Source organism: Trachemys scripta, chromosome 2, assembly GCF_013100865.1.
Source record: "Trachemys scripta elegans isolate TJP31775 chromosome 2, CAS_Tse_1.0, whole genome shotgun sequence".
In the NCBI taxonomy this organism is placed as follows: Eukaryota; Metazoa; Chordata; order Testudines; family Emydidae; genus Trachemys; species Trachemys scripta.
In genome coordinates this window covers 122,162,610-122,185,813 of record NC_048299.1, presented here as the reverse complement: position 1 = coordinate 122,185,813, position 23,204 = coordinate 122,162,610, and the positions used below count along the sequence as shown (strand labels likewise).

The 23,204-nt window shown below is 45.7% G+C and overlaps 1 protein-coding gene across 3 annotated transcripts in view; it reads right to left on the bottom strand.

Moving 5' to 3' along the window:
- Positions 1–23,204, bottom strand: part of SRD5A1 (steroid 5 alpha-reductase 1) — a 53,444-nt gene that overhangs the window by 23,944 nt on the left and 6,296 nt on the right. For 2 of the 3 annotated variants that reach the window (XM_034761506.1, XM_034761507.1), the window contains exon 2: positions 12,375–12,541. In XM_034761506.1, coding sequence (XP_034617397.1) covers positions 12,375–12,541 — 167 coding nt within the window. Of the gene's footprint in view, positions 1–12,374; positions 12,542–17,494; positions 17,588–23,204 lie in introns of all 3 variants that reach the window. The other variant, XM_034761508.1, reaches the window with a different exon arrangement.

Here is a 23,204-nt window from a genome sequence, read left to right as displayed (position 1 = left end):
ATTCACACAAGAAATGATTCAGGCACCTAACTCCAGGTGGCAGGTTACCTTTCATGGATTGCTAAACAGAGATAGATGCCTATCTCAGAGGGCATAGTTTAGCACACACCTCTCTCATCAGCATCTCCCATTGGCTAGCTTGGGCCTTCTGTTCTGTCTTTTGTGGATCATGTTGCAAGGCACCTTTCCCTCCCCCCCACTCATTGTATAGTGAGCCTAGGCACTTAATTCAGATTTTGTAGATCACAGTGGTGTTCCTGTGATTTCGTAGGCACCTAAAAGTTAGCTGCCATGATACTGAACATTGCAACAACTAAGTGCCTGTGTGGATCCAGGCCTTTGTGTATAGTTAGGCATCAATCCAGAATGAGCTCTGTGTGAGCAGAAAAAACGGTTGCTTAACTATACTATAACTATTGTTCTTCAAGATGTAGGTGCAGATGTGTATTCCATTCAGGTATGCACACCCAGTGCACTGAAGTCAGAGAATTCTATAGTATCCTACACCTAGTTGTGGTCCCTCCTGAGACTAATTACGGGCAGTGCCGCCATGGGTGGTGGGTTTAATAGGCCAGGGTATGCTATGCCTCCCCAAACAGGATGTGGCGCACCTCCCTTTGGAGGCATCCTGACGACCCACCACATTTGAGAGTGCGGATGCCTGGGCTGTAGCCTCACCTGCATTCCGCCTCAAGGCCCCGCTCCACTCTTCCTTCCCCCATGGCCCCACCCACACTGCTCCTCTTCCAGCCCTGCCTCTTTCCCCCCAAGACTCGCCCTTGGTTGGCCCCTTCCTGTCCCCGCTCCACCCCTTCCCCTAAGGCCCCATCGCTCACTGAGTTGCTCCTCTCCTCCAAGCCCCCCTTCACCGAGGCCCCCCACAACTGCTGCCATTGAGGAGAGGAGCAAGCGGTGATGGTGAGGCCTTGGGGGAGGGGGCCAAGCTAGGGTGTGACCTTGGGGGAGGAGGCCGAGCAGGGGGCAGGGCCAAGGTCTGGGTGCTGGGGGAGCTTCCAGCACTCACACCAACCTCCCTAAATTCTCTCTAGCTGATGTTATAGCAATAAGAAAGGCTGTCTTTTGGCAAAGGAGGGAAAGAGAATGTGATGCTAGGGACTCAAATGGGGGTCCCACAAGGGCAGCAAGCACGTTAAGGTCTGAGAGGGGAACTACTTTTTACACATGGAAAGACACTGATAATACCTTTCAAAAATCTAACTACCATGGAGTTGGAAAATACTGACTTCCCTTGGATCGGGGGATGAAACACAGATCGCTGCTAAGTGGGTCCTCAGTGAGTTGAGAGACAGATCTGATTTAAGATGCAACAGGTAATCTAAAATGATGCATGCTAACTGCCCTGTGAGGACACTGCTCAAGCGAAGAGAAGGTTACTCACCCAGTACAGTAACTGAGGCTCTTTCAGCTGTGTCCCCCTGGGTGTGTTCCATTGTAGATGGGATCAGAGAACTTCAGTAGCAATGCCTGCTGTCCGCACATACACTCCTTCCTGTCTCATGCCATGAGAGGCATCTATATAGCGCTGTGCAGTCTATCTGCCCTCAGTTCCCTCTGCTTTGGAGTTCAAACATAGACTCTGAGGCAGAGAAGGGAGGAGGACGAGTAGCGGAGCACCCATAGGGACACACATCTTGAAGAATCTCAGTTACTGCACAGGGTGACTAACCTTCTCTTATGCTTATAATAGTGTCCCTATGGGTGCTCTACTCAGACCTTCTCATTCCACCAAATGAATACAGTTCAGCTTTCCCCTACCCCTTTCTTTTCCTTGTTTAAAGTCAGACTCCCTCTTCCGGAGCACTGCAGCCCTAGAGGCCAGATTCACAAAAGGTCTGAGGTGCCTAAAAATCAGAATCAGGCCCAACTGGAATTCACAAAACCCCCACTCAGCTATCCCCAAATCCTGTAGATGCCTAAATTCTCTCAGCGACTAAATTCTTTCAGTAAAAGTTCCCTAGGTGCCTATGTTTCTGCCTCTGAACAAAAACACTGCAGCCCCACACCAAGCATCCAGACGCTGAAGCTTCAGAGCAATGTATGAACCAGTGGAAAATAGGGGTTTCTCCACCTAACTTGCCTATCCGGCAAGAGTGCTCAAAGCTTGCCTATCTGATTGGGCCATGTAGTAGTTCCGGGGTGGGGCTCGTCCCTTCCTGGGGCGCCTGAAAGCCAGGCCGCCCCGCTACAAAGCGAATAACAGTTAGGGCCCCGACCTTTGGGTAGGGGCTAAGCACCCAATTGATAGTTCAGGGCTCAGGCCCCTATGCAGGGGCTGAGCACACAATTAACAGTTCTGAGCTCAGGCCCCGATGCAGGGGCTGAGCACACAATTAACAGTTCTGAGCTCAGGCCCCGATGCAGGGGCTGAGCACACAATTAACAGTTCTGAGCTCAGGCCCTTATGCAGGGACTGAGCACACAATTAACAGCTCCAGCCCTGGGTCAGGGCGGGGCTGCACACCAATAGTCAGTCAGTGGCCCAGGCCTTGTAGCAGGGGCTGGGTCAGTTTGGGTTAGCCCAGGCCCTAAGTCAGGGCAGGGCAGCCAACGGATAGTCTGTCAGGGGCCCAGGCCCCTTGGGGCAGGAGGAGGAGAGACTGCCACCCGGCGCGGGGTGGCAGGGGGGAACACAGGCCCACCCACTCCACTGTGTTCCAGCCCGGGGCCCTATCCGCAGCAGTCCGTCTGCCGCGCAGTCAGTGGGGATCCTGACCGCAACACACTGACATGGGTTCGGGGTCTGCTATCCCCGGGCCACTTCCCATCTCCTCCTCCATGGGTACCTGCTCCTCCTGAGTTCCGTCTGCTGGGTCACAGATCATGGGCTCCTCCGGGCCCCGAGCACCAGGTAGGTCTGTCGCTCCCTCTGGGCCCTCGGCGGGGGGAAGCTCAAACCGCTCCTCAGGATACCGGGCTCTCGGCAGGCTCGGCCAGTCCTCCTCAGGGTACCGGGCTCTCGGCAGGCTCGGCCAGTCCTCCTCAGGGTACCGGGCTCTCGGCAGGCTCAGGTCCGCGGGAGCTCGGGCACCAGCGTCTGTCCTCTCCCGCTGCCGGCCAGCTACTGAGCGCTGGGGCCTGGCCTTTATACTTCCTGTCCCGCCCCTTGACTTCCGGGGGGCGGGGACAGGCCGCGGTGGCTCCGCCCACTCTGGCGGCGTTTCTGGCTCATCGCTTCCTGGGGCGCCTGGAAGCCAGGCCGCCCCGCTACAGGCCACTATAAGAGAGCTTATTTAATAGCAAAGAATAGACATTGAAATGATAGAAAATAAGAAATAAATGGTTATATATATAAAAAATATGCTTTCTAGAGCCTAAACTTAACTAACAAGGCATTCACCTATCTCCTACAAAATAGCTTACCTCAAGTATTTTTCCCAGTGTTTTTAACCAATTTGGCTGAGAAGCCTCAGACATTCAAGCCCACTGGCGGCTTGTCCTCACACACTGAAGGAATAATTGGAGATTCATCTGCACCCAGATACAGCTTAAAAAGTTCATCGTCTTATCCTTTAACATGATAACCCATGCTGTTTCTCTTTTCCCCCACAACCTCCACAATCAGTTAGCATTTTGCTCAGACTGTGAAAGGCCATCCATTGTGAACCATAGAATACTTAATCAGTGACCTGCCTTAACTCACAGACGTAAAGAACATAAATTTTAGTACATATACATAACTACACATATTACCCATACAGACATCTCAAAATGATTATGATAACCAGTGTGATACAGGCTTTTATTAGAGTCCTTACATGGCACTCTTTGGTGGATTAGTAGATAGAATCATAGAAGAGTAGGGTTGGAAGAGACCTCAGGAGGTCATCTAATCCAATCCTCTGCTCAAAGAAGGACCAACACCAACTAAATCATCTCAGCCAAGGCTTTGTCAAGCCAGGCCTTAAAAACCTCTAAGGATGGAAATTCCATCACCTCCCTAGGTAACCCATTACAGTGCTTCCTTCGATCTGCTGGCAATGCTCCTACTACTACTAATATGCCATTGGCCTTCTTGGCAACAGGGGCACACTGCTGACTCACATCCAGCTTCTCATCCTCTAATCCCCAGGTCCTTTTCTGCAGAACTGCTGCTTAGCCAGTCGATCCCTAGCCTGTAGAGGTGCAAGGGATTCTTCCTTCCTAAGTGCCGAACTCTGCACTTGTCCTTGATGAACCTCAGCAGATTTCTTTTGGCCCAATCCTCCAATTTGTCTTGATCACTCTGGACCCTATCCCTACCTTCCATTGTATCTACCTCTCCCCGCAGCTTAGTGTCATCTGTGAACTTGCTGAGGGTGCAATCCATCCCATCATCCAGATCATTAATAAAGATGCTGAACAAAACTGGCCCCAGGACCGAACCCTGGGGCATTCTGCTTGATACTGGCTGCCAACTAGACATGGAGCCGTTGATCACTACCCATTGAGCCCGACAATCTAGACAGCTTTCTATCCACCTTATAGTCCATTCATCCAATCCATACTTTAACTTGTTGGCAAGAATACTGTGGGAAGACCGTATCAAAAGCTTTGCTAAAGTCAAGATATATCACATCCACTGCTTTCCCCATATCCACAGAGTCAGTTATCTCATCATAGAAAGCAATCAAGTTGGTCAGGCATGACTTGCCCTGGGTGAATCCATGTTGACTGTTCCTGATCACCTTCCTCTCCTCCAAGTGCTTCAAAATGGATTCCTTGAGGACCTGCTCCATGATTTTGCCAGGGAGTGAAGTAAGGCTGACTCCCAGGTTCTCTTTCTGTAGTTCCCCATGTTCTCTTTCTTCCCCTTTTTAAAGATGGGCACTATATTTGCCTTTTTCCAATTGTCCGGGACCTCCCCCAATTGCCACGAGTTTTCAAAGATAATGGCCAATGGCTCTGCAATCACATCAGCCAACTCCCTCAGCACCCTTGGACGCATTAGATCTGGACCCATGGACTTGTGCATGTCCAGCTTTTCTAAATAGTCCTTAACCTGTTCTTTCACCACTGAGGGCTGCTCACCTCCTCTCCATGCTGTATTGCCCAATGCAGCAGTCTGGGAGCTGACCTTGTCTGTGAAGACCAAGGTAAAAAAAGCATTGAATACTTCAACTTTTTCCACATCATCTGTCACTGTGTTGCGTTCCCCATTCAGTAAGGGTTCCACACCTTCCCTGACCACCTTCTTGTTACTAACATACCTGTAGAAACCCTTCTTGTTACCCTTCACATTCCTTGCTAGCTGCAACTTCAATTGTGCCTTGGCCTTCCTGATTACACCCCTGCATGCTCTAGCAATATTTTATACTCCTCCCTAGTCATCTGTCCAAATTTCCACTTCTTGTAAGCTTCCTTTTTGAGTTTAAGATCACTGAAGATAGATGCCTTACCCAAAGGATCTCTGTAACCCTTATGTACCACTGTGCCCTCTCTCATTTGAGATCAAGATGTCCTTGAGTCACATCCCCCTCTCCACCTAAGGGGACAAAGGGATAAGAACAGGGATCTGCCACCTCAGTTAGTTAGTTCTCTAACCATTAGACTATACGATATTCTGATGTGGAGTTCCTTCAGTCTCTTGTTGAAACTGTTCCACTGTAGATAAATAATTTTAAAAAGTAATTGGGCCAGACAAAGTGAAAGCACACAAGCCTGAGAATGACTATCTAGACCGGTGTTAGAGCACTCACCTGGGAGGTGGAAGACCCAGGATCCAGTGCCCTGGCTCCAATGATTCCCTGCAGCCCAGGCTTAGGTGCTTATCTCTATGAGAGTGGCAGGGCTTAACACATATGCCTTTCTTTTGGCAGCTCCCATTGGCTAGCTTAGATGAGGTACTGCCTAGCATACTGATTCTTGTGAATCCCACTGAGAGGCACCTACCTCGATACAACGCTGTCCTTGGGAGCCAAAACAATCTTACCGCGTTACAGGAGAAACCATGTTATATCGAACTTGCTTTGATCCACTGGAGTGCACAGCCCTGCCCCCCTGGAGCACTGCTTTACTACATTATATCCGAATTTGTGTTATATCGGGTTGCGTTATATTGGGGTAGAGGTGTATTTCTCCCTATTCAATGTATAGGAAGCCTAGGCGCCTAACCCAGGCTTTGTGAATCCCAGTGATTTTCTAGGTGCCTCAAAGTTAGACATGGCAGTGCTCAGTGTCATCACACTTACATTTCTTTGTGACTCTAGCCCAGCAGATAATTTCCAAAAGAGTTTTTCATAAGAACGACCATACTGGGTCAGACCAAAGGTCTTCTGACAGTGGCCAATGCCAGGTGCCCCAGAGGGAATGAACAGAACAGGTAATCATCAAGTGATCGATCCCGTTTCCCATTCCCAGCTTCTGGCAAACCAAGGCTAGGGACACCATCCCTGTCCATCCTGGCCAATAGCCATGGATGGACCTATCCTCCATGAACCTATCTAGTTCTTTTTTGAACCCTGTTATAGGCTTGGCCTTCACAACATCCTCTGGCAAGGAGTTCCATGGGTTGACTATGCATTGTGTGAAAAAATACTTTGTTTTAAACCTGCTGCCTATTAGTGATCCCTAGTTCTTGTGTTATGTGGAGTAAATAACAACACTTCCTTATTTACTTTCTCCACACCAGTCATGATTTTATAGACCTCTATCATATCCCCCTTTAGTCATCTCTTTTCCAAGCTGAAAAGTCCTAGTCTTATTAATCTCTCCTCATATGGCAGTCATTCCATACCTCTAAGCATTTTTGTTGTCCTTTTCTGAACCTTTTCCAATTGCAATATATCTTTTTTGAGATGGGGCAACCACATCTGCATGCAGTATTCAAGATGTGGGTGTACCATGGATTTCTATAAAGGCAATATTATATTTTCTGTCTTATTATCTGTCCTTCTCTTAATGATTCAAACATTCTATTTGCTTTTTTGACTGCCGCTGCACATTGTGAATAATTCTCTGAAAACATCCACTCAATGACTCAGATCTCTTTCTTGAGTGATAACAGAAAATTATAGGGTCTAAATTAGCTATGTATAGTTCGGATTATGTTTTCCAGTGTGCATTACTTTGTATTTATCAAATTTGAAATTAATTTGCCATTTTGCTGCCCAATCACCCAGTTTTGAGAGATCTTTTTGTAGCTCTCCGCAATCTGCCTGGGACTTAACTATCTAGAGCAATTTTGTATCATCTGCAAATTTTGCCACATCACTGTTTACCTCTTTTTCCAGATCATTTATGAATATATTGAATAGGACTGGGGCCCGTACAGACCCGGGGGGGACACCACTATTTACCTCTCTCCATTCTGAGAGCTGACCATTTATTCCTATCCTTTGTTGTCTATCTTTTAACCAGTTACCAATCCATGAGAGAACCTTCCCTCTTATCCCATGACAGCTTACTTTGCTTAAGAGCCTTTGGTGAGGGACCTTGTTGACCCCCCTCAAAGAATTCTAGTAGATTGGGGAGGCATGATTTCCCTTTACAAAAACCATGTTGACTCTTCCCTAACAAATTATGTTCATCTAGGTCTGACAATTTTGTTCTTTATTATAGGTTCTACCAGTTTGCTCGGTACTGAAGTCAGGCTTACCGGCTGTAATTGCTGGGATCACCTGTGGAGCCTTTTTAAAAATTGGCATCACATTAGCTATTCTCCAGTCATTTGGTACAGAAGCGGATTTAAATGACACATTACAGTTAGTAGTTTTGCAATTTCACATATGCGTTCCTTCAGAACTCTTGGGCGAATACCATCTGATCCTGTATCAGAGGGGTAGCCGTGTTAGTCTGAATCTGTAAAAAGCAACAGAGGGTCCTGTGGTACCTTTGAGACTAACAGAAGTACTGGGAGCATAAGCTTTCGTGGGTAAGAACCTTCACTTGGCATCTGAAGAAGTGAGGTTCTTACCCACGAAAGCTTATGCTCCCAGTACTTCTGTTAGTCTCAAAGGTGCCACAGGACCTTCTGTTGCTTCATCTGATCCTGGTGACTTATTCCTGTTTACAGAGTGGTAGCCGTGTTAGACTGTATCAGCAAAAACAACGAGGAGTCCTTGTAGCACCTCCTCATTATTATTCCTGTTTAGTTTATCAATTTGTTCCAAAACCTCCTTCACTGACTCAGATTATAAGGCCAGAAGGAACTACTGTGGTCATCTCTAGGCCACGTCCACACTATAAACTTACATTGTTATAAATATGTTGCTCAGGGGTGTGAAAAATCCACACATCTAATACCAACCTAACCTCTGGTTTAGACAGCACTATGTTGACGGGAAAACTTCTCCCGTTAACATGCTATTGCCTCTGCTGGAGGTGGATTAATTACACTGGCTGGTGTAAATACACACTGATGCAACTGCGCCGCTACAGCATTTTAAGTGTAGAGCTGCTCCTAATCTGACCTCCTGCATAACGAAGACTATAGCATTTCCCTGAATTAATTCCTGTTTGTACTAGAGAATATCTTCTAGAAAAAACAGCCAATTCTGATTTTAAAATTGCCAGTGACAGACAATCCACCACAACCTTTGGAAGATTATTCCAATAGTCAATTACCCTCAATGTTAAAAAATTGTGCTTTATTTCAAATCTGAATCTTCAACTTCCAGCCACTGGATCTTTGTCTGCTAGACTGAAGAGCTCTCCAATGTCAAATTTCTTTTCCCCATGTAAGTATTTATAGACAGTAACCAAGTGACTCCTTAAACGTCTTTGTTAAATTACACAGATTCTGCTCTTTGTGTCTTTCACTGTAAAGCATTTCCCAATTTTTACTCATTCTCCTGGATCTCCTCTGAATCTTCTCCAATTCTCCAACCCTCTCCTTCTTGAATTGAGGACACCAGACCTGGACATTGTATTTCAATAGCAGTCACAATAGTGCCAAATACAGACTGTAATGGCGTAGGGACTCACCACCTGGCGCCTCCTGCTGGTTGTCTCTGGAAATTAGCTCAGTCCAGTGGAACACCCTCTCCTGGTGGTGTCCCGTCCATCATCTTGCTCTTGGTTGGCGTGTGGACCCATGTCGCTCAACAGCTCGTGGCATCCTTTTCCGGACTACTGCCCTACAGCAGTGCCCCTCAGTCCATCCACACCGCCTTCCGGGGAAGGGGTGGTGATCAGCAGTCTCTCTACGCCCCAGCCACCATGTCCAACTACACACCCCAAAGTCTAATCCCTCTTGTCAGGGATCTGGCGTAGTCTATCATGGCCGCTCCCTATGGCCAATGGCTGGGTGTACTGCAAGGGGGAAAAGGGGTAACCCAGGCCCGCCTGCTACTCTGGGTCCCGGCCCAGGGACCCTCTGGCGGCAGCCTTGCTGTCCTCCTTCTCTCCTTTCGTCTGTCCGCTTCCCTGGGCCACTTCCCCTATGACCCCTTGCACCCGCTAGGCCCTTCCCTTCAGGGCCTGTAGCCTGGCAGGCTACGGGCTAGAGCTCCCTTTTGCTCCCCAAGCCTGGCCAGCACTGCACTGTCCACAGTGCTAGTCTCCCACCTCTGGAGACAGACCTTACCCTCTCAAAGGCTAGGGACAGACTGCCTGCTCTCTCCCTGAGCAGCCTTTATGTAGGGCCGAGCCAATCTGGGCCCAGATTGGCTCCCAATAAGCCCTTTTCTGATTGGCTGCCCATCTGCACAGGCCCACTGGCCTGCTGCAGCCTAAATTCACCAGGAGTGGGGCAGCCGCCCCACTACACACCCTCCCCCTTAAAAACCCTTGGGGGGGGGAATTCCCTATCGCCCCTGTGCTCCTTGCAGCTGGGCCCTCAGGGAATCCCTCTCGTAGCGCAGGCCTTCCACCATCTGAAGCAACCTGCCTCCCTCCTCTATGGTCTGTGTCCCCATTGTAGACCTCCCTGGTCCTACGTGGGTTCCCACTTCCGTTTGGGTTCCCACATCGGCCCTCCCGGCCCTTGTGTGGGCTCCCTGGTTAAGGTGGGGCCTCTCTGCCCCTGCCCCCTTCTCTCGGGGGACCTCGGCCTGCATCATCCCTTCTTGGCAGCTAGTCCCAGACCGAGCCTTTGTCTCAGGCACTCCCCCTTTCTGCCTCAGGGGGCAATACCTCTTTATGTGGCCCTTGGTGTGGCAATGGAAGCACCCTTGGCACCTTCCCTCTGCCACGGCCCTAGTCCTGCTTGTGTGGGCCCTAGCCCTTCCCTCTGGGCTGGCCCGGGCCTTGGGAGCTCTGTAGGGGCACTCCCTCTTCAGATGTCCCAGCTCCCCACAGACCCAACAAGCCAGAGGCCCCCCGTTACCCTCATAGGGGGTGCTTTTTCTGGGTGGGCCTTCTCTGCCCCCTCCCAGTCGGGACACTCCCACCTGAAGTGGCTCTTTTGCCCACAGGCATAACATTTCTTGAGCCCAGGCCCTGACCTCCTGCCCTGGGCACCTGGTCTCCTATATGGTCTGGCTGTACACCCCCCCAGCAGCCAGAGCACCTCTCTCTGCTGCTCGGCAAGCCGAGCCACCCAGGCCCTCCAGTACAAGTCCCTTTTCTCCATCATTTTGTCTCTCAGTCCTTTCTCAGTCTCGCGCTGTTCTAGGCTACTGTCCCACAGTCCTTGCCCTGCCCCTTTATCAGGGGCAGACCGCTATTCCCACATTCTCCACCACATGTAACAGGGTTGGGACGCACCACCTGGCACCTCCTGCTGGTCGTCTCTGGGAATTAGCTCAGTCCAGTGGAGCACCGTGGACAGTCCCATCTGTCGTCTCGCCCTTGGTTGGCGTGTGGACCCGTGTCGCTCACCAGCTTGCAGCCTCCTTTTCCAGACCACTGCCCTCCGGCAGTGCCCCTCAGTCCATCCACACCCCCTTCCGTGGGTTGATCAGCAGTCTCTCTACACCCCTGCCACCATGTCCAACCACACACCCCAAAGTCTAATCCCTCGTCAGGGATCTGGCATAGTCTATGATGGCAACTCCCTGCGGCCGATGGCTGGGTGTACTGCAAGTGGGGAAGGTGTGGAGGGTCCCGGTCTAGGGACCCTCTGGCGGCAGCCTTGCTGTCCTCCTTCTCTCCTCTCATCTGTCCGCTTCCCTGGGCCACTTCCCCTATGACCCCTTGCACCCACTACGCCCTTCCCTTCAGGGCCTGCAGCCTGGCAAGCTATGGGCTAGAGCTGCCTTTTGCTCCCCGAGCCTGGCCAGCACTGCGCTGTCCATGGTGCTAGTCTCCCAACCTCTGAAGACAGACCTTCCCCTCTCAAAGGCCTGGGACAGACTGCCTGCTCTCTCCCTGAGCAGCCTTTTTATAGGGCTGAGCCTGGCCCTGATTGGCTCCCTCCAATCTGGGCCCTGATTGTCTGCCCGTCTGTGCAGGCCCACTGGCCTGCTGCAGCCTAAATTCACCAGGAGTGGGGCAGGCGCCCCACTACACAGAGGTAATGCAACCTTCTTACTCCAACCCAATATTCCTTGGTTTTCATTCAAGATCACAATGTTACACCGGTAGTTCATGTTCACTCACTATCTACCATAACCCCCAAATCTTTTTCAGAGTCCTTGCTTCCCTGGATAGAATCCCCCATCCTGTAAGTATGGCCTACATTCTTTGTTCCTAGATTTAGGACCTTACATTTTGTTGTATTGAAACATATATTATTTGCTTGCTCCCAGCTTACCAAGCAATCCAGATAGCTCTGTATCAGTGAGCTGTCCTCTTCATTACTTATCACTTCCCCATCTACAAATATTATCAATAACGATTTTATATTTTTTTCCAGATCACTGATAAAAACATTGAAGAGCACAGAGCCAAGAACTGATCCCTGAGGGACCCCACTAGAAACACACTGAATGAATGAGTCCACATTTACACTTACATTGAGACCTGTAATTTAGCCAGCCTTTAATCCATTTAATGTATTCCATGTTCATTTTCTTCTAGCTTCTTAATTAAAATGTCTGCATTACAGAAGTCTAAGGATATTACATCAACACTATTACCTTTATCAATCAAACTTGTAATCTCATAAAAAAGGGTATCAAATTAGTCAGTTTTCCATAAACCCATGTTGACTGACAATTGTATTGATTTTCTTTAATTCTATATTAATCCAGACCCATTTCAGCCATTCCATTTTTTTGCCCAGGCCCAATGTCAGGCTGATAGATATACAGTTGCTCAGACAGCACATCAGAAGAGGGAATCAAAACTCAAAGATGGAAGTAAGGAGAGAAAAATAAAGATTAAATGACCTCCATTGTATCACAATAAGAAGGTCTAACCAAAAAAAAAAAAAGTCTAGACCACTGGATCCCCATTTATGAGAACTATAATTTTATGTTTATTTTTTATAAAGACTTATGATAATCAATTTTGCTTTTGGGTCTCATAAAACAGCATGCTTTTATTCAACTCACCTACAATGAAACAAGGACCTTTCAGCCAACCAGAAGGATATTCTGCATAATTACTTAAGCTCCGACCTTGCAAGTATCCATTATAGACACAGAATATGAGTGCTAGTGCAAAAGTAATGAATGGTGTTGGTTTTCCTCCACGAATCAAGAAAGAAAAGATGAGTGCCCTAGAACAAATAGGAAAAGAAACATTTTAAATTACCTAGTTACTGTTATTGCAATACATAACAGTAGGTAGGAATGCATTTTAAGGGCCCAAATCTGCAATCCTTATACATACAAAACTCTCAGTTTTGCCTATGATCCCAATTCAACGAAGTGCCAAAGCAGGTGCAGAATAACAAACGTGAATATTCCCATTTACTATGTTTGGACTGCATGATCAGGTCCAAAGAGGCTAGTTGAGTCTTTACCAAATAATCTTATTTTAGTAAGGTCTTTACTGCAGATAAATACTAATATTCAATATATTTTAGTTTTATGGTAAATTTGTTATATTGAGTAAAGCACCTTGGATAGCTCCTTGTTTGGAAAAGGACAACATGCAGCTGGCGTGTAATGCAGCACATAATTTGAGCCTTATTTTGTCCAAAGCCTTCACCATGGTGCTACCAAGCATCTCCTTTTAAGGTAAACATGACCTCATCATTCCTGTGTAAAACCTGCTGAAACTAAGGATGGGGGAAGCAACCTGAAAAAGGCTGCTGCTTTTAACCCTAAGGGACCCCAACAGGTTACCTCTGGGAAGCTAATCTAGCAAATGCATCTTCCAATTCCCTGTTTTGTTTTTGTCACTGTCTTCTCATAAAGTACTAAGTACTCACCCTCTGAAAAACAGTTCCCTTTAAGGTCTCTAACTGAGCCCTGCCCCCCAAAAAACACACAAACAAAATCATCAGTCATTTTGAAATGACTACTTGGCCTCAATCTCTAGCAGGTTTCATAGGAATTAATTAAGGATGTGGCAAATCCCCAACTGGCATTCATCTGTGAAAATGTGGGAAATTGCTCAGATAACATTCCAGAAAAAACATGGAATATCATGTGGTCTTGATGTGCCATGTTTATTCAGCCAAGTTCTGACCACAGAAATATTAATTTTATTATTCAAATGATATAGTCATAGTATTTACATGTAATTCAAATTAAAACAACATCATGTAAAAGCTGAATATGCTTTAACAGTGCTGCAGTTATCCAGTAGTAACAAATCTTAAATGGATAAAATGACCATCAAAGTACATCTTTCCTCCCTCTTTCCCTCCACCTGAGTGGGATACACGTGTGCAACCACATCTTGAAGAACAAGAGTTACAGTATAGGTATGCAACCATTTTTTGCCACAATGCCATACAACGTGTGGTAGTTACAGCTGTTTAAACATTTTTTTCCTAGAAGAGTTCTGGCATGATTTCTCTAATCACTCATATGGGGAAGTGTGGCAGTCTATAGCAAGATTGTACAACATGGTTATCCTTGAGGAAAACAAAATCTGCCGACACTGATACCTTATCAGAATCTTGTTAAATTGTGTTTAACCAAAGTAGTAGGTAGGCTTCTGATTCTACGTGCAATGTCTACACTGGCAAAAATCTGACCTGTAATTCACTGCCAATGCAAATTCACCTGTGGTACCAACAGTGGAAGTGGTACTGCAGACTCAAGCTCTTTTACCATCTTGTCATATAATTCTACTCTCAGACGCTGTCTACAAGATTTTTTTTGGCAAATGTTTCCCACCATTGCTAACATCACTGATACTAGCAATGGCAGGAATATTAGCATAGATAAATCTGCAGCCACCTGTGGTTTTTACCACTCTGCCTGGAGGAGTCCTAAACAATGTAACAGTTGTCATGGCAATCTTGTTTATCCCAACAGTCCTAATGTTGCTACCACTAGTAGAGCTGCATGTTGGCATTCCCAAAACCTCTTCCACTAGGTTATCCAAGAACATAGTTCGACTACAGTCTTGTCACTTAGGTTCCTTTATTTGGCATACATCAAAGCTATGCTAAATTGATCAGACTCAAGCTTATGGGGTGGGGTATAGGGTGTGCTTCACATCCAAAGTTACACAGCAAACCTCTTCCTTTATATACATTTACACATTACATTGCATTAACTATACATTGTGTCATACATTTTGGGATTGGCTTGATCACTTTGTAGAAACAAGTCCCTGTTCCGCATGCACTGTCCAGGCACATACTCTTTACCTCATTTTACAATTCAGGCATATTTTACCCATTATCTTGTCCACTGTCCAGAGTCCCTGGGTGTTCAACCTTATCTTAACCAATACAGACATTCTGTTTCCAGCCTGCTGATTCATTTACCTCCCTTAACCTGTTTCCCAAGAAATAAGACCTCACCCATGTTCAATTACTCATGTCAAGACAGGCCTACATTGCACTGGGAAACTTTTGCAAATTCCTTAGCGTAGGCAAGATTTGAGAGTAAGATTATATGACATGATTGAGGGGGAAAAACATATGCCTGAGATCTGTCTGCAGTACAGTTTCCACTATTGCCACTATGAGCTGTGAATTACAAGTCTGCTGTTTCTTAATGTAGGTAAATCAAAATGGTTTTGGCCCTGCCTATTCTTTAATCACAACAACATTGAAACACTTATTGACTGCATAGCTATTTCTGAAGATGATGGAAATTTGCAGTGGGTGCAGCTGAATAAAGATTAGTGGCAAGTGTGAGCAAACAAAATGTTTAGCACCATTTCAGACTGAATGTCTTATAGGACATTGCCCACTACCACAAATGCAGGGTTTCCTGATATAGAAAAGAGGAAGTGATGCCCATTTGCTCATGCTATAAAATAGTGATTTGAATCAGGACAACTGGAATTTGTTTCAGTAAGATGTTTGTCCACTTACAACAGCTGTGTATTTGACCCCAATACTTTTGCAGAAAGAGAGCTAACTACTAGCATTACACTAATGGATACTAAGAATCTGAATGTCACAGATCTCATCTAAAGACCAACAGGCAGGAAGTTTATTTCCTATATAAAAATCACAGATGTTCAGGTGGAACTGTAATTGAGATAATCCTTTATTGTCCTGCATACTGTGAAACATAATGGAAGACATTCCAGAGGTATGCAAAATTATTTATTTGCCCCATTTTTCTGGATTGCACATCCCAGAACAATGCTGTCTAATTTCCAACTGTGCAGCTACCTGTGTAACCTCATGATTTTTAGCGTTGCCCTCAATTGCACCTGTGCAACAACCACCAATGAAAATGAATTGCACAGGTATAACTACTCCTGAGGGAATTCTGCACCAAAAAATTAAAAATTCTGCAAAATTCTGAAAATGTTGTGTGTCAATAAATAAATGTGGCTTCAGCATGGCAGTGGGGAACACAGGCCACTGGCTGCATTGGGGTGACAGATCATCCTGAAGCGCCCACCTCCCTTGGTACAGGGACTAGGCAGTGAGGTTGCACCTGACCTTGACACAGTTTGGTGGGGCGGGGGGTTCTGGTGGAGGAGCAATGGGACTCTGCAGGGGCTCTAGCTGAAGGTGGCTGGGGCTCAGCAGGGTGTTCTGGGCACAGGGGGGTTATCACAAGCTGAACAGGAATCAGAGTTGCCTTACCTGCTGCGTGCCATAGAAAGAAACAACACCAGATTACTTTTGGCATTCACGGAGCAGATGAACACAGTGGCTTTTGGGCTCAGTAAACAACTGGTTGGTAGTGAATCAGTTTACAGTCAGGAAATTGACTGTTGGAGCTGCGTTAACATAAGTGTGCAGGGCCATTAACCACATTCTGCTACAAAGGATTGTGACTCTTGGCAATGTGCGTGAAATAGCACCGCTCTGCAGAAATGAGATTCCCTAACTGCGGAGGGGCGATAGATGGCACGCATATTCCAATTTTGCCCCGGGACCATCTTGTGACGGAGTACATCAATAGAAAAGAGTAATTCTCTATGGTACTGCAGGCGCTTGTGCATCACCAAGGGTGTTTCACTGGGAAGGTGCATGACATACACATCTTCAGGAACACTGGCCTGCACAGAAAGCTTCAATCCAGGACTGTCTTTCTAGACAAGAATATTCCAGTGGGGGATATTGAAATGCCCATAGTCATCCTGAGAAATCCAGCGTACCCCTTGTTCCCTTGTCTCATAAATACTTACATGGGAAACCTGGACAGCAGCAACAAGTACTTCAACAATAGGCTGAGTAGGTGCAGAAATACCGTGGAATGTGCATTTGGCAGATTAAAAGCATGTTGGCACTGCCTTTATGTCAGCATTCCCATGGTCATAAGGAGCCTGCTACACACTCCACAATATTTGTGAGGCTAAGAGTGAAAAGTTTCCCCCAGGGTGGAGCACAGAGGTGGAGCACCTGACTGCTGAATTTGAGCAGCCAGATACCAGGGCTATTAAAGGGGCATAATGGGGTGCTATTCAAATCAGGAAGGCTTTGAGGCAACATTTTGATAATGAGCACCAGTAATGTATCTTTACATATAGCACTCTGCAATGTTTTGTAAACTTGCCCCAATGCATGAAAACTGTGATGATTCCTGGCCGGGATTTGTAGTCAGCAAATGATCAAACTGCCACTCTGCATTACTACCAGCATCAATCACCATGTGTAGGAGATAAATAAAGATTACTCATCTTTCAGAGTTGTTTTTATTAAATACCAATTAACAATACCCACAAAAGGTATAGTGGGAAAGAAGATCGCTATGAGAGCCTACACTGCCCTGCAATGCTATGTGTAAGTCCAGCTATCATTTCGGAAGCTGTATGAAGGTGTGAAGTGAATAGGGTACTGAGACATTCCAGTAAGTTGGAAGGAATGTGTGGGAGAAGTTTGGGGACGGCCTGGAAAGCCATTCTGGATCAGATGCAGTAGGGGAGAGGGGGGAGGTGAGCATGCATGTGTTGAGCCTGGAGTGTGATTAGGGACTTCAACATCTCTGTTTGCGCTTCCATCACTTTAATCATCTACTCCTGGTCCTTTACAATTTGCTCCTCACTCTCCTTTCAGTCCTTTCTATTTTAAATTTTTCCTTGAGGGTCTCTTTCCACTTCTTTGATTTTTTTTTCTGGCCTTTGAAGATTGGCGCACCTCTCTGAAGTGACCTCATTGCTCCCCCTTGGTTGCTTCTTTATCTGGAATGTCCACAAGCCAGTGTGTAAGAGGTTGCCCTGAAGGTCAAATCTGCAGAAGCACAAGAAACAATATACAGAAGCATGATTGTTAGTTCATGCACAGAATTGAATCAATACACCTCTTAACATACAAATCACTCTCACTGTCCCCTTGCAAGCACATATCTCGGTGAATGCCCTGAACATGGTAAGTGTGGCCTGGGTGGGGGTTCAGCGTTCAAGATGGGGCTAAGGGTCTAGGTGTTTTTTTTAAGGGGATCAGTGCATCGACTAGGAACAATATTGTAAATTCCGCCACCATTTTCCACAGGCAGGGGGTCATTGTAACCATTATCTCACCCTGAGGGTAAGCAAGGATGAAAAGGTACATCTCCTGCACGTGTGCGGCTACAGACCCAGTCCCTATGCTACTTGCCTGTGTGCCACTTTGGTCCCTGCAAAATTATTGCTGAGTAGCACGGGAAAGTTTCCTACAATAGGGGAAGGAACAACAGCTCTGCCATGGAATCTTTGGCAGAGAATAGGCAAGTACATCCAGGAAAGTTTCCTAGAGATCTCTTTGAAAGATTCCCTGAAATTCTGGTGTGCATTAACACACCATTCCACCACACTGCTTAGTGCACAGGGGAATGTGGAACACACACAAACACAAGTAGTTCTGTATATTTCCATCCCTTCACCCACTTCTAGAATATACAGAGCAAAGGAGAGCTCTACCTCATATAACCGAGCAGCATCAACTCAAAAAGATCACTTACCTCTCCTGCATTATGCATGTCAGAGATGGACTGCTGGGACTGGCTAGACCCCTCTGGTGTGGAAAACGGTTCCTGACTTGCCGCGCCACCAGACAACGCTGCTGTATGCTCCACATCATCCTCCAACTCAACTGCCTCATCCATGACTTTGTCCTTGGTGTTAAGTCCACTGTTCACTGCCTCCAGCCCCGCTGAAGTATCCACAGGGCTTGTAGCGGTGGAGGTTGGGTCGCTGCCAAGGATGGCATCCAGCTCCTTGTAGAAGCAGCAGGTCTTCAGCGCAGGACCAGAGCGATGGTTTGCCTCCCTTGCCTTCTGGTACACCTGTCTCAGCTCCTTTATCTTCGCATGGCACTGGTGCATGTCTTGTTCATAGGCCTTTTCCAACAAGCCATGAGAAATTGCCTGTAGGTATCCAAGTTTCTGCAGCTGGAGTGGAGCTGGGACTGTGCATCCTCCTCTCCCCACGTACTCAGCAGATCCAACAGCTTTGGTGTGCTCCAAGCGGGAGTTGTATGGAGCCACCCTGGTCAGCTGGGAAGACACGATGTCCACGCCAAGCAAAGTGGAATTTAAAATATTCCTAGTGATTTCAAGGGGGGAGGGGCTGATGCCTGCGTGCCTTGGTGCAGGTCAGCGGAGATCAAACCGCTGACTCAGAGCAGTCAGAATGGGCATTGTGGCACACCTCCTGATGGCCACTTACGGTGACATAAAGAATGGTGTCTACACTCACACTCTGTCAATATGAATTTGTGCAAAAAAGCTCTATACCTCTCATTGAGGTGGTTTTATTTTTGTGGCAAAGCAGGAGAGTTTTGTTGGCAGAAGCAGCTTTGTAGTGTGTACACAGCCAGTGTTTTTTCGACAAAACTATGTAGTGCAGACCAGGCCTGAGACCGTTAAGTCTTTCTTGAACTGTCGTAGCATGTAAAGCACTTTTTAAATGTGAAAAAAGACCTTTCACCACTGCACTTTGAGACTGGTAGTGTCAGGTAAATGCGTTGTGGAATAAAGACATTTTGAAACTGTGACGGGTTAAATCACAGAAACCCCCTTGGGAGCTGCCACCTGATGTGCCAAGACTACATCTACCCTTGCTTTCCCTGCCAGCTCAGGACTCCAGCACCCTGTCTTGCTGAGCCAGACACTCCCATCTGCTCCAACACAGACCCAGGGTCTGAATTACTTGCCCCAAAGCTGCAGGTTTACCTGAAAGCAGCTAACAGAAGTGTACCTGTCTTTAGCACTCAGATGCCCCACTCCCAACGGGGTCTAAACCCAAATAAATCCGTTTTACCCTGTATAAAGCGTTTACAGGGTAAACTCAAATTGTTCGCCCTCTATAACAGTGTTAGAGAGATATGCACAGTTGTTTGCTCCCCCAGGTATTAATACATACTCTGAGTTAATAAGTAAAAAGTGATTTTATTAAATACAGAAAGTAGAATTTATGTGGTTCCAAATAGTAAGTCACCAATCAAAATAAAATAAAATGCACAAATCTATGTCTAATTAAACTGAATACTGATAATCTCACCCTCAGAAATGCTTCAGTAAGTTTTTTCCTCAGACTGTACACCTTCCAGGGCTGGGCACAATTCTTTCCCCTGGTACAGCTCTTGTTCCAGCTTAGGTGGTAGCTAGGGGATTCCTCATGATGGCTCCTCTCCTCTCCTCCCTTTGTTCTGTTCCACCCCTTTATATATATATCTTTTGCATAAGGCGGGAACCCTTTGTCCCTCTGGGTCTCCACCCCCCCACTGGAAAAGCACCAGGTTAAAGATGGATTCCAGTTCATGTGACATGATCACATGTCACTGCAAGACTTTATTACCCACTTGCTAGCACACAGATATACAGGAAGACTTATAGGTAAAACACAGCCATTTGCAGACAATGGTCCTAGTTAATGGGAGTCATCAAGATTCCAAACCACCATTAATGGCCCACACTTTACATAATTACAATAGGCCCTCAGAGTTATATTTTATATTTCTAGTTTCAGGTACAAGAGTGATACATTTATACAAATAGGATGATCACACTCAATAGATTATAAGCTTTGTAATGATACCTTACAAGAGACCTTTTGCATAAAACATATTTCAGTTACATTATATTCACTTATTAAATTTTTATAAAACCATATAGACTGCACAACGTCACAGCGTTGTGCAATAAAGACATTTGGAAACGTTGTTTGCAAATTTTACATGTTGATTATGGTCAGCATTTGCAGTGTAGGCAGAGCTTGTGATGATAGCTTGGAGGCAAACTGTTTTATAAGTGAGCACCCTGGTACCCATTCTTCAAATATCTCTTTATTGAGGTTCTCTGAATAGAATTCAATTAAACTTCTGAGAGACTAACAACAGTACTGTCAAGGTCACCTTTAAAAAAAACAGAAACGGTTGTTTATTTTTGAATATGCGTGAATTCTTCTGTTGAGATGAATAATTCTATCTGACTCGCTTGTCAGCCAGTCAGATAGAATTATTCAACTTTGAACTTCTCTTCACTATTCAGCAAAACAGAAGGTTCTTCACTCTCATCAGCCATACGCTTTGGATGATGTTGCCACTGTAACTGAAAGTTAGCTGTAGAACTTAAAGATGTTGCAGATTCATGGTATTCTTCAAAAATTTTCCATCGTGCTGCCACAAACTCAGATAGCGAGTTCAGCAGTGTCACAGTTGTGCCTAAGTCCATTGTTTCAGACTGTGGAAGTTGACATGTTTTAGTTTATTCTTGTACAGCTACTACTCCGAAATGTTGTCATAAATGCTGTCTCCAAACAATCCATGGTTTCAACAAATGAATTTGCCTCTGCTTGTGTGTCACTCTTCTGCAGTGTCTGCACCAAAAGCCTGAAGCACAGATTTGTAGCTGCATGATAAACAGCAAAGTGCATCTGTTCAAGCTCTCTTACTGGCCTCAGACGGCTCCTCATTCATAGACTCTCACAAGAGGCTCCAGCAATAAGTTGATCCTGTGAAAAACACATGCAGTTTTTGGACAAAAAAAACAAAACAAAACAAAAAACAAAAAAAAAACCCTGATTGCATCAGTGCATGACTCTGAAGCAGCAACACCGCATAGGTCATGCATTGGATGTAGACTTGGTTTACACACTCAGGTCATGTACTGGATGTACACTGCTTTCCTCACTGATTGCAATGACCTGAGCTTGCACACCAGAAAAAGTGCCAGACATGTTACTAGCATTACCGTATGTTTGACCTCTGCTGTGCTTTAGATTGATATTTAGTTCATCACTTAGGGTTTCCTTGATAACATTAAATAAATGAAGGCCTGTATGCGATGTAACTGGAACAAAATTCAAGAAGTGTTCCATAGAGGTACAGTTATTCAGCACATAGCTCACATAAATGTTAGCTGATCTGTATGGTGTGGAATGAACACTGAAGGGAAAGTACTTAGCCAATTTTAGCTCATCCACAATATCCTTCTTTACCTTGTCAGCCATGAGTTTGATGAACTCTTCACAGATTGTTGAGGATAGATTTGATGTTGTGCCATGACTAGCATTTCCATACTTGTCGATGTGGCAGGCCAGGAAAAGGTCGTATTCTGTTAAGAACTCTAAGCAGCCAAAGAAATTGCCATTATTAAAACTCCCAAAGGTTTCATTAGTCCCTCTCATGTTGTCAGAAATTTTATTACTGATACAACTCATTTCAACACTTCTATCCAGTAATTTCCTTCTTTAATAAAACCTATATGTTTATCAAGGTTTGAGTCTTTGCTAAACAGATTATGTAAGTGGTGAGAGCTTGTCAGTGCTCAGTAGAATTTTCGTGGTCACCAAGTCTGCCAATTTGATTCCATGAATCAAATTCTCTCTTGGCCAGTGGAGATGTGTTATTCACAGAAAACAATTTGCACACAAAACAGAAGCCACAGCCAGTCAATGGTGAGCATATGAGTTAGGGCCTTTCAATAGTTTCACCATTTGGGGACACCTGATTGAAGACTGTATCACATTGTTTCCTAAAATAAAATACATTTTAATATTAATGCACACTCTCCAACATTTATGATGAATATAGGCACACTTGTGGGGGCATTAAGAGAGTAAGCAAACTAGAATGTACATTTTTATAATTAGAGACAACAAAAATCAGTTTATTTCAATTGTCTCACAAAATTAATAGTAATCCTGCTGAAAAAAGTTGATCTCATAAAATGACTCAAGTATAAAAAAAAGTTATAATTACCTTGTTTTGTTCTTATGTTGTCTTGATGATATTGCATATTTTCCATCGTGATTTTGGCAGAAATCAGGGCCTGTGTCTAAGCAATACTGCTGAGCGAAAGCATCAACAGTCCACAGGGCAGCATCGGAAGAAGGTAATCACGCTGGTGTGTTTTGCAGCAGCAGGTTATAACTGTGTTTTTTATTTGGCAAAAGGATTTCATCTGAAGAAACAGCATGTTCTTCACAGCCATCATCAATGTAGACTGGACCCACTGCCATACTAGTATCATTAATTACACACTCATCAGTACCAGTAGTATTAATATCATCACCAGGAGTCTCTATACTGTGATTAATGAAACAACTGCTTATGCAACACAGATTTGCATTCTGATCTTCAACTTCTGCTTTACGGCTCCATTTTTGAGCGCCACTTAAATGTTCTTTCATCATTATTTTCTTTATCATTTGGACTTGTTTGTTCATTCTCCTAGGTTTATAGTCTCCTGCTCTGCTCCTCACCCATGCTTCACTGCGTACATACGCTGCTGACAGCATGACACCACATGCCTTACCGTAAATGACTGCAGTGCAGAACAAAATGAAAGGGCTGGGCTGGCAGGGAGCTGTGGATTGGGAGTGAGGGGCACCAGCAGAGTGTGCAGGGGAACTCAGGGCTGGGGTAG